The sequence below is a fragment of the Haliotis asinina genome, chromosome 2 (assembly GCF_037392515.1).
Source record: "Haliotis asinina isolate JCU_RB_2024 chromosome 2, JCU_Hal_asi_v2, whole genome shotgun sequence".
Taxonomy (NCBI): domain Eukaryota; kingdom Metazoa; phylum Mollusca; class Gastropoda; order Lepetellida; family Haliotidae; genus Haliotis; species Haliotis asinina.
Window position 1 is genome coordinate 65827684 of NC_090281.1, and position 12789 is coordinate 65840472.

Here is a 12789-nt window from a genome sequence, read left to right on the forward strand (position 1 = left end):
AATGAAAGTAAAATTTATAAGATACAGTATAAACAAAGTAAACGGTTTGAGATCATATTTTAAAAATCTGGTTTTCCTATAATCTTTTATCCTTGTTTTTTCCATTGCCTTTTTTCCGATCACCTTCCTGTCGGTAGGACCAATGCTAGGCGTAGGACTGCTTCTCATCATGTGTTTTTCTTCAGCGTCCACACTGTAAACAGCTGGCATAATTGGTCGTTTTGTGGCGAGTCTGCCTTGATTTACTGACTGGGGCACCTAGTGCACAATATTTGGGTGGCCATCCGTCTGCGGTTAGTCCTCTGACACAACATGTCATATCATACAGAGAAGTCTTAGCTGCTGACCAATAAACTCCCTAACCTGTCATACGAGCTCAGTATAAATACGAACGAATGTCAGGTCGTTTTCCTGAATTATATCTGAAGATATCAATGTTTTTTTTACGACATCATAACATATGTGAAGAAATCTTTGATTAATTTCAGATATCCAAAATGGAATTACTGATATCGGAAAATGTATTTCTGTGATTTTAAGAAAGTATTTCGTGATATCTCTAAATGTATTGTAAGATGTCACCAATTCGTTTACAATCATATTGTACGTAATTATGTCAGCAATCAATTCAAGATAGCTTAAATTAAATTCTACGCTAGACAATTTGTTCATTTACATTAGAAAAAATCTTTAATCTATAACATGGACTTATAGTTGTTACCTCAGAGACAAGTGCACACAGGAAGGCCACGATTAGGAGACGCTTATCTACGTATACCCGTTGTGACTGCAGGGTGTAAAGATGAGGAGTGAAAAGCGAACCTGATACCGTTATTCCAAATACTGAATGAGTAGTTCACCCTAATAACAGTTTATCACCTATCATGTGTATTTGTTTATCTACTTATCGGCTTTCATACGCCAAAGAAGGAAATGTATGAAAGGTGTTCAAGTTACAAGGTCCATGTGCTCACACCAAGGCCTATCCCAAGCGGATAATGTAGGACAATTAAGCCTGTGTGCTGGCATATCGACATACTGACCTCAATGGGCTGGGCTGGACAAGTTCATTTGGGAAGTAAGAGTGTTTGTACAGTGCCGGACATGGGAATATTGAACAACGTACATATATATCCCTTGTGACCGATGTAAGTATCATGTACACATTCAGTGTATTCTTACAATCGCCGTGGAATTGCTCACTCAGTAATTAGTTGCCTGTCAATGGCAATATGACCCGCATTTTACTTTGTGAAATAGAGTTCTAACAAACACGGAACATTTTGTGACTTTGTGACATTGTCAGTATTGTAATCCCTGCAACCTGTCCTTGTTAATCCGATGCAGTAAATGTATGTAACATAACTATAACACGATTAGTGTGCGAGGTGATGTTTACGCCGTACCCAGCAAAATTCCGGAATGGACAATCCAATGATCAACAGCATGAGCATCTATCTTTGCAACTGGGAACTGATGGTATGTGTCAACCAAGTCACGAAGCCTTACCACCCATTCCCTTAGTCGCCTTTTGTGGCAGGAATGGTTGCTGTAGACATATTCTACTCCGGATCTTCACGTGTCACAACACGGTGTGGGGTAGTGGGGTAGCCTAGTGGTTAAGGCGTTCGCTCGTCACACCGAAGGCCCGGGTTTGATTCCCCACGTGGGTACAATGTGTGAAGTCCATTTATGGTGCCCGCGCCGTGACGTTGCTGGAATATTGCTGACAGCGGCGTAGAACAATACTCACACGAAGTATGAGTCATGGAGACACAACATAGATCTATGTTCCGTGTACTACACGGTATTTCACACGTGAGGAGTGGCCAGTCTCACCTGTGTGTGTGTTATTCCGCGGTAAGCCCACTGGTCCTTGTGCTAATCTGTCATGTGACAAACAGCGTGGCGATAAGGTGAACGAGCCTCAAGCCATACTGCCCGCAACGGCCATGTGAAACAAGAGAACGTGTAGGTGACGCTGGGACCGTTCAAGACTGCTGGCTCACACTGTGCTCAAACGTAATCATTTCAATCAAATTTCGGATCGACAGCATTATGTGAAAGTTGGTGTCCTTCGTCAACTTCTACCATATACAATTACTGAGTGGCTGCTTTCTGAAGGTAAGTTGGTGGGCGCGGGAGATTTTCTTGTCAACTTCGCAACCAAATGATAGTGACATAGCGAGCATCCAGGATGCACATCGTTAATACAGCGTACAGACATGGTGTACTGTATGTCAGTGTATGTACTGGGACAGTCCTTTTTCGTCTGGCCACACTGACACAAGGACCGACGATGTGTGGGGAATAGAACAGCGGAACATTTATGGATGTCAACTTCTTTATTGTGGGGAACACACCGTTTCCCAGTATATTCTTACTTCTTCATCAGGTGAATGGGAAGCTCCATGCATACTTCACATGTGGGATGACATGCGACCTAAAAACCCAGTTTTGATAAAAAATCATTATGCATAAAGCTTCATTTAGTGAGCTTGGAAGTTTTTGTAGTGTTAGGTGTGGTTTTGTGTCCAGTGAACTCTGGAGCACTATTTTGTGTTGTTGGTAGTGTATGCAGTGTGTAGTGGGACATTGTGGGGCGTATGTTTGTTTGTTGCGGTGCATGCATTTGTCTTTGTTTTTCAATACATATGAGAATTCAGTTTTGTGGAACCTGTTTGAAATTTGGTCAGCACTATGGCACTAATTTTGTACATAAATTTGAGGAGGTGTGTCTGAGTAATTCACATTGTTCATGCTTCTACATAAAATCATTAACCTGTAGCCATAAATCCTGAACGCTCCCTAAGTACATGTAAAACAATAAGAGTTATATGATCAATGGTGGACACTTAACCAGAGACGCCACTCGGTCTAGAAGCCCGGAGCCCCAGATGGTGAAAATGTGCAGCAGTTCTGGCGACCGAATGGGATGTGATTTTTCACAATCAGGAATGATTTTAAATTAGCTTTGATTTAAAGCCGGTTGCCATCAGCAACCGAGAGGCCTTTTAACGTGCAACATGTTATGTCAGTTATGACACCATTTTAACCTATAGCTAGATTGTTTCATTTAAAAACTCTGGTTTGGAGTGACATATTTTCATGGAAATAATTATAGTTTTGGAATGCTCAGTTTTTGATATAAAATTGTGGGCAATAATACTACCTATGTGCTCATCGCGAAATATGTTGGTAAGGTCAAAGGTCAGTTTTAATGGAAAGGGCATTTGATGACAAATATGAATTCAACTGTACAAAAATAATGGTAATTTTCTCCAACATTATGTTTTTCAAAAGTCGGTACCTGGTACTTTGAACAGCAATATTACATAATGTCAGTTCAGCAGTAAAAGTTCCATACTTTACATAGTAACAACGATATCCAATATGTCGAAGATACTACTGGACTGTCATAAGAATCACACCACATAACAGAAAGCTACTAAATGTATAATTCTGTTATTCCAGATGCCATTATTGTGCGCCATTGTTTATGTTTTTCAAAATGAAACATTACGATTTCGTTTTCCCGATTTAGTTTACACTGGCAATCATTAGTATATTGTAAAAGAAAAGCCACACTGAAGAAGACACATAAAGAATGATGAGTGAGTCTTTTGATCATAACGCAAGCAACATTTCCTTCATATCAATTCGCATTAATTGCTTTAATAGGCACAGTGTATTCTCAGTTGACATGTTCGTCAATGTCAAGACGTTTTAAGTCCACATGTTGAAGTACACAACAGGTTCGCGCTCTTACAGCTACACCTTCCTGCACACTGACTTTTAAATGCACAGATATGAATTTGAAGAATGTCAACGGCACAATTTAACATTAACGTTTTTGCAACACTATCACAGAAGACTATTTCATGAGATTTTATTACGATAAAACGTATTTCTTTAAATACAAAACATTATGTACCTACTTTTATGGATAAACTCAAAGATGCTCCTGGATAATATTGATATTAACATCTTGCTTTACTGTAACTTTGAAAAAGTTATGCACGCCTCAGTGTTCTTTGCAAGTAGGATACGATGCGATCTTTCAAGTAGGATGTGACAACAATCTTCTGATCACATTAGTTCCGTCGTACGACAACATTGGTTGTCGAAGATCGATTTGGACCTAACATATTTGTGAACATGTGGGAATGATTAAATGCATACTCAGACTCATGATGTGGCAGGGCTGGGACAGGTAGCCCGGATACACGGGACGCGTGGGTAATGTGTTGGACTCGAGTTCCCAACTCGAAACCCTGGCCTGTAATGCTCAGGTGACTGATAGATTAAACACTGAAAAGTGTTAAATATTCTTTCATGAATAAAAGGTTGCATTATGTTTCAAGATTTTGACATAATTTACAGTCACTTTTTAAATATAATACATGGTCAAGATGTTGTCAGGAATTAACATAACGGGTATCCGGGTAGAGCAATAGGGGTGAGGTACGCGAGTTGAAGATTTGGACCCGTCCTAGTCCTAGGCTGTAGATCACTCCAAATGCTATTACTGGCAACACAATGTATGTTGCCAATATTAGCTTGTCTCTGCATAAGTCGTACCTCAGAGGGCCAATTGTCAAGCTGCATTTGCCTGGTCATCACAGAAGCTGGTATGTACGTTGGCGTAAGGTGTAGAATTATGATTTTGAACTGAAAACCTTGAAATCTGCTAAACATATTGACAGTAGTGGGTGACCTCGACTATATAGATACCAAAAGACCATCTGTCGTTCATTTCCCGATTTCAGTATGTCGCATGACTACCTTGTCCTTTAAGCAGTGCGTTAATGAATTGAAAGTAGTTACCGCATCATAGAATTGATTCACATGACTCACTATCGACAATACATCAGCTCTAAAATATTGGCAGACCTTACTAGATGAACACTACCAAGTCGGCTGTAGTCAACTGCATCGTTCCAAAAGATATTATGAAGCAACCAGCTGTGACCAGTAGAGTGTGTTTTAAACGAAGGACGCCTTCTGTTTATCCAGATCTATATTCAGTGTATTTATTTTCCGAAATACGAATGCTAATATTTCTATGAGATTTTAAAAAAAAATACGTTTACCCCCTTGAAAGAACCATATTCGTTCTGTATGGCTGGGACTTGGACATGGCTGTTGTCCGTCTCATTCTCCAAACTTTCGGCCAAATCCTTACGGTAATGCAATAGTCCAGAATGAAGCCAGGCTAAATCACCACTGGTTCTTATCCCAGGGCTTGAGCTTGATGTATCATATCAGGATCCTGTAATTATGGATTCAAACATGCCCCGGGTATGCTTACTGGTTTTTCAAGACCATACCTATATTTCTGAATTTTATGGAATAAGGGACGGCTACTCCAAGTACATTGTATGTACAACTGCATGTGTGATGTTTTAATTATCCAGCGCAAAGTGAAAAAAGAGAAAAGACGGGAGGTATCTGTTCAAGACCTTAATGCTTTGATACGTCCATACCTCCAGATAGCCAACTTGATATACTAAATCAATAATTTGAAAACAAACTTACGTCAAGAGACTTTGAAATGTAAAGCAAGACTGTGTGAAAGTACCTGTGAGTAATGCAGCTTTAAGCAGGTTCATATCACAGGTATTTATACAGATGTTTTGTTACTGATTGAATGCTGTTATGGTGTTAGTTAACAATCAATAAACCAGGAGAGAGTAATAACGTGCTGCATAGCTGAAACAACTATCAACCTCAATGTGAATGACAACATGTAAGTCTGTAACATCTGTAACCCTTTTGTGGAAACCTGTCCGCTTGCATAACAATGTCTTGCTCAGCCAGTCCTTCACTATGAACGTTGATTTCAAAGGCATATCTGAATAACACAATGCAAACTCAGTTTTTTTCTGTGATCATTTTATTTTTGCACTGGTAACATGAGCATGACAAGTTTTTAAGCCATGAAACCATCTGAAAATTTCAAATTTACAAATGTTTCCCCACATGTTGAAATTTTCATATTTAGAACCCAAGAAAGCTTTAAAAAGAATCGAAAATTATAATCCAAAGGAATGCATTGGAAAATAGTGTGTATTTCAGAGGTGTGCGAGGGGTGTGTAACTCCTTTCTGATAAATGTGCCTTATCTTTTACAATATACTAATGATTGCCAGTGTAAACCAAATCTTGACAACGAAGTCGTAATGTTTCACTTTGAAAACATAAAAAATGGCGCACAATAATGGCATCTGGAATAACAGAATTATACATTTAGTAGCTTTCTGTTATGCGGTGTGATTCTTATGATAGTCCAGTAGTATCTTCGACATATTGGGTATCGTTGATACTATGTAAAGCATGGAACTTTCACTGCTGAACAGAGTACAGTACAAAGTACCAACTTTTGTTTTTGTTTCCTTGTAATGGGTTTTCATGCATATAGTGAGTGAGTGAGTGAGTTTAGTTTTACGTCGCACTTAGCAATATTCCAGCTATATGGCGACGGTCTGTAAATAATCGAGTCTGGACCAGACAATCCAGTGATCAACAACATGAGCATCGATCTGCGCAATTGGGAACCGATGACATGTGTCAACCCAGTCAGCGAGTATGACCACCCGATCCCGTTAGTCGCCTCTTAGGACAAGGATAGTCGCCTTTTATGACAAGCATGGGTTGCTGAAGGCCTATTCTACCCCGGGACCTTCACGGGTCTCATGCATATAGTACCAACCAAAGGTATATATGATCTTCAAATGATATAGCTGAATAAAAAGAACTATAATTTTGGATAAAAATAGCTATACTTTGTATTTTCGCATCACATGCCCTTCTTCTAAAACTGACCTTTGACTTTGCCTAAATATTTTTGCGATGACAATATATGTAATATTATTGTCCACAATTTTAAATCATGATCTAAGCATTCCAAAACTAACATTTTGATGAAAATCTAACCAGATGTTGCCATAACTGATGTGACGTGTTACACCTTAAAAGGGCCCCTATGGTAGTCACGCTCGGTAGCTGGCTAAACCGTTCCTAATTGTGAAGAAGTCACATCCCATTCTGTCGCCAGAACAGGACCACATTTTCACCATTTTTTGGGTTCCGTCTTCTAGACCTAGTAGTGCCGACTGATAATGGCAATGGACAACTAGGCGAGTTGTCGTGTTAGGGGGCCCAAGACCGATTGGTAATGATGGACAAATGGGGAATAAAAACACTGATAGATGTCAGTGAAGACATGGAAGTTAGCACAGATAATTAAATTAACGTACGCTAGGCAGGTATGTTCCCTTGTCAAGGTTTATTGCTGGTTGGGATCTCCTGATTGCCTCTATGACCCGTTGAAGTCTCCTTTGACGCCAGTTTGACGCCAGGATTTTAGTGGTCTTGCTACATGATTGCACGGACTTGATTCTTGAGGATGTGTTCGAAAATGGCGCTTTTCAGGTCGAGTTTGTTGACAGATATCTGATGCTAATTGTGTCTGGTGTTATATGGTCATGCTACATGATGGCATGGGCTTGATTCTTGCTGATGTATTCGAAAATGGAGGTTTTCAGGTAGAGATTTTTGACAGATATCTGATGTTAATTGTGCCTGGTGTTAGTACACTATGGCCAATGTACTATGTACACGCTCGGTGCTGTATTTCGTTACTGCGCCGTCATAATGATCCACTTTATGCACGTGTAACATCATCATCATCATCATCATCATCAGTAACCACATTCTACGTGAGCACGTCCGGCAACGACTGCAGTAAGAATACACACTACGATGAATTCGGGAATGTATTTCAGGTCAAAATACTACCAGGAATTCAATTGTGTTGAAGATCATTTTAAGTTAGTAACTGTTACATTATGGCCTAGTGGAGTGATCACACCACGAGAAGTGACGCGATGTACTTACACATTTGCATGTCACCTCATGGGTAGTCTGTCTCACAGTCCCTGAACCACATTATTTTGCCCGCTGCCAAGCCTTCTCTGCAGTGCTAAAGACTTAAATTTCTTCAGTTTCAGGTACAGAATCTCTTCGCACTAGGGCTCATTTTCAATTAAAATGTGTTTGCTGGTTACTATCAAAATCAAAATCATATATACATGTATTCAGAGATCAATCATTAGCCTACCCAAGGGATATAGACACGCACACGATTATACCTGGAGTGGATATGTGCGCAATTCAAGGAGCATGTTTAACATCTGATTGGATTTCAACAATAAAATCGCCAAGAAAAGAATAACCCTTTGAAGAATACTTCCTCTAACTTTGGACAGGAGTAATGATTCTGAAATAGTTTGAAGAAGGATTAAGGTTTTCGAGCTATGTGAAAAACCGTTTCCTTATATGACCCAAAGAAGATAAATGTCACGCTCTCATCACAGGGAGAGAGGGAGTCCATGAAGTTATCAGGTATTGTTGGAATCTCTATAAACAACAGCCATGTTTGAACTCATTGCTCTATCATTTGCTAAGGTTTACAAAAATCTGTTCAGAAATCGCACACCGGCTCTGAGGAAACACTCCATTCATATCTGTTTGTCTACACCGTCCACCGGCTGCCTGAACGCTATCCCTATTGGCTGACGGGAGGGGCACAAGCAACATCGTGTGCTCAGTAACTTCATGCCATGCCTTGATGGAAGGAGGACGCTTTTTGTAAGTGCATAAGGGAGAAAGATAAAAATGACTGATTTTTCAGTGAAATGAGAAAAATACCTGTGTGTCGATAGAGGAAGGTAACCCTGCACAAATACAGGAACTGTCGCCGACAGACACCAAGCCCGGTCACCCTCTAGTCCTGCAAGTGACTTCAGTCCATGCTGTTTTGTTTGATGAATGTCCGTAGATCAACTATAACCTTGCGTTGATTTCCATAATCTTGTTTATTGTTGACAAAGATGTGAACGATCCCCTCTCACCTTCACGGAGTGGGAGGAAGTGAATGTGTGTGTGTGTGTGTGCCTGTGTGTGTCTTAGTGTGTGTGTCTCTATATGTGTCTCTGTGTGTGTGTCTCTCTCTCTCTCTGTGTGTATGTCTGTGTGTGTCTGTGTGTGTAGGTGCGTGCGCGCGTATGACAGTGCCTCTTTGTTGGGGGATGGGGGTCGGGGGTGGGGTAGGTGTGTGTCTCTGTGTCTGTTTGCCTGTATGTTCGGAATCAAGGGACCCCCACCTAGATTACTTAGGCGAATCTGATAACGGTGGCAATGCTAACCGCATAACCTTCACAGAGTTTTTACAATATAAGTCCTTCCTAACCCCAGTGACGGCGAATGATCCTTTATCTGGCGTCACGTGACAGTCAAGGTGAAATATAGATCCTAGCGAGATGTATCAGGATGGTATATAATGGACTGCGTCAACATATGTAATGAAGGAACTATTCTCGCAGCGATCCGAAATCGGTGTTGTCCTATGGTTCAAAATAAGTGTTTGCTTCAGTAAGTAATTGAACCTCAATGATAACTCATACTTTTTGTTTGTAAAATGCTTATCTATTTCAGTGATGGTGTGTTTTGCTATGTCTTTGTTTCAAATGATGCAGCTTCAAAAAGACCGTTACAATTTCACACACTTGTGGACGCCAGCAATGCGGTTGCTAGTAGGATTTCATGTCACGTGGTTTCAAGTGGGATTAATTCTATAAATTCCGTATTAGTCATCATCCTGAATGTAATCTGCAGTGGACGTTATCAGAACTTCCCTAGTTTGTTTGGTATGTGGATCCCCGCGTAGACAATGGGAGAATACTGTGGCATGTGCTCGGACAACACTTTCATGTTTGTTTCATTCTTCACATTCACATGACAATCATAATTCACACAACGCGTCTCAATAAGATCACGTACAGTGGAAGCTATCTAAACCGGCACTCATCGGGACTTAAAAAATAATCCGGTTTAGACAACATGACGGATTGTAGAGCTCATGATAAATGTACATGCCGCGGGCGGGACTGAGATTTTATACTGGTGATGACAACTTGCCGGATTGGAAAGATGTCGGTTTTGACAGTTTCCACTTTTGTGTGGACAATCTGAAACGTTTCCGCAAGTCTTGAATGATCGAGCCCTTTCTGTGTCGATGATGCTCTTGGACCTCCGAAAACTATCGTCAGTCGATTCTGCTCATGCATGCTGTTCTTTGCATGTGTGGTATTGCACCTACCATATGTTTAGTAACAGACATGGCCATCCAAACAGCTGGCAAGTTGACCTTGTTATGCACTGTATCTCCACTATGACAAGAACTGCACGGACTTGTGGCGGGGTGTGGTCTTGTGCATAGAGCTCAGGTCTGTTGAAGTTGGGCCAACGTTGGGCAAAGAGAGTTCTTTGGGTGGGCGTCCGTATTTGGAAGCTTGAGTGTCTAGGACTTCAGTCCTGCCGTACAACGAAGCAAATGTGATGCATGTGGTCTCATATTAGGCAAATGAGTTCAAAAATGCCTCTCTTCACCCAGGAGAAAATGGGTACCCGGTGGGTTGTCTTGTGACTATTACCTCCTAGCGCCTCACAGACTGACCGAGCTATCAGGTGTAATAATGTGCTGTGCTATTGATTGTTAGCGTTATGATCATACCTCCTGTGGAGGTCGGCGCTAGATAAATGAACATATTATTATTACTTAGAGATTGTTCATATGGCAATTTCTCAGCTTCTTTAATGGACCACGCCATGTTCATAACACACAGTTATTAATCAAGCGCACATTCTTCCCCTTCCTTCCTTCCTTCCTTCTGAAACTTAAAACGTCTGAAGGAAATGCAGATAAGCGTTACAGATAAGCATTACAGATAAGAGTTATCTAAGCAGGATGAAGTATGGAAATAGGGATATGGATTTGGCTGATATTGGCTTCTTTCTTCCTTCAGGACAAGGATGGCCGTCAACCTCCATTCCGTCACATTCAATCACACTGACCTTTGGCAAACAGCGTTGGAGATGGGCAGATGACACTCCATATGTTACTTGTCCTCAATCAGCCAAATTTACCAGCGACTATTCCGGTGACTGAAGCTTGTCGGTAAAGTGATCCATTGTAAACGACGAAAATGGGAAGGATTCGATTTACGACATATCTTAGGATTAAACAGGTTCTCGTGACGTGTGTGACGGCTATATGTGCCGTTACTGTGTTAATGGCGACGGGCTTTACGTCACGAACTTCCTTCACCAAGCGCAGTTATCACTTGACTGGATTATCAGATTACGTCAGTAAACAATTTCCACTTGGAGGAAAAGAACGGGCGGGATCAAATGCGAGTGAATATACTTCACAAGCTATGACAGCTCCAACTGAGCCTCCGGTTACCAAGGATATATTTCGTGATTATTTCGATTTAAGACCACTAACACATCCCTTTCAAACCTCACAGCAACACCCATTTTTGCCTGGCGTTGTTCTGTCAAGTGATATTTGCAATGACTCAAAAGTGGATATACTCATCTATTTCAATAGTGCCTGTGATAATTTTCAAAGAAGGAGAATTCTCAGGGAAACCTGGGCCAACAGGAACGTCTTTAAAGATATAACGATCCGAGCTATATTTATATTGGGCCTACCTTCCAAAGCGGAGACACAGCTTAGGATAAATAACGAGAAGTCCGTCTACGGCGACATAGTACAGGGAGACTTTATTGATTCATTCCGTAACTTGACATATAAAGCGATGATTGCCATAAATTGGATCAACGACAATTGTTTGCAAGCGCGTTACGTCGTGAAGGCTGATGACGATATGTTCGTGAATATTTTTATGGTTGTTGAATATGTTCTTCCTACGATATACAAAAAGCAGCGGACAGTAGTTTGTCATTACAAGAAGCGAGGGACCAGCGTCATCGTTAGGGACCCAAAAGACAAGTGGTTTGTTCCCCCAGACGTCCTGCCGGATAAAACAACTTTTCCTGATTTCTGTTCCGGCTACGTGGTGATCATGACAGTTGACAGTATTCCATTACTATTTGAATCTTCCTTTCAAGCTCCGTTAATATCCATTGACGATGTGTATATGTTTGGGATTCTTCCCATGTTCTCCAGGAAGTTGAACTATGTGGATGGCTCCAAGAACTTCACACTCAACAATAAGATGGCCCTAGAACAGTACAAGAGCACCAAACCAATCACGTATATAGTGGCCAATGCATGGCAAGATGGCTCCCAAGAGAGTTATTGGGCAGCGGCCATCAACCGACTCTCATTGTGGGCAAAGAGACATGCCAATATAGTCGTACTTCGAAATAGCATGGGACCAAAATAGTGTGTAAGCCAGCCCTTGATGTGATCATATTAATATTTGTATGCACGGTTGTTTGTGGATGTGCTTGTGCCACCATGAGCAAAGGTGCTCGATCACCTTAACAAGGTGAAGAAAAGCAATGGTGTTTTATCGTCATACCCCAGCACAAACCTTTCATACCATGATATTGGTTCCTTAAATAACATACCAGGTGCATGCATCTTGCATCCAAGGTTGTCTCAGCCAGTGAGGATGATATGCCTGTGTCTATATACAATTCATCACATTGTCATATTTGATGTAGTGCTTTGGTGGATACACCATATCAGAACTTGTCACGTGATCTCAATTGTCAGACACCAGGTGTCAAGGTTGTGTATGCGAACAAAGTCCACACTTCACTTCCATGTATAAAACGTGATCATTGTAAGAGAGGCAACACATATCCATCATATCATCTTTCATTTAGCAATGGGTTGATTCACGTTTCGCATTCGCATTCGCATTCGCATTTAATAAGCACAATCTTGTTGAAAACTGCCGATACAAAACAA

General features: G+C 40.9%; 2 protein-coding genes across 4 annotated transcripts in view; both read left to right on the forward strand.

Moving 5' to 3' along the window:
- The window catches only part of LOC137274170 (beta-1,3-galactosyltransferase 1-like), a 40801-nt gene that overhangs the window by 18651 nt on the left and 9361 nt on the right, over window positions 1–12789 (forward strand). Inside the window, exon 2 of one of the 3 annotated variants that reach the window (XM_067807206.1) lies at window positions 10868–12259. The exons of 1 other annotated variant lie outside the window; for it this stretch is intronic. The gene's annotated coding sequence lies outside the window, so the exon portion shown is untranslated. Of the gene's footprint in view, window positions 1–1947; window positions 2125–10867; window positions 12260–12789 lie in introns of those variants that run through there. One more of the 3 variants, XM_067807207.1, reaches the window with a different exon arrangement.
- Window positions 11666–12256, forward strand: LOC137271968 (beta-1,3-galactosyltransferase 1-like). Its single transcript, XM_067804346.1, has one exon. The coding sequence runs from the start codon at window positions 11666–11668 to the stop codon at window positions 12254–12256; it is 591 nt and encodes a 196-aa protein (XP_067660447.1).

Coding starts and splice junctions, on each gene's coding strand:
- LOC137271968 (XM_067804346.1), top strand. CDS start 11,666: ATGATTGCCATAAATTGGATCAACGACAATTGTTTGCAAGCGCGTTAC.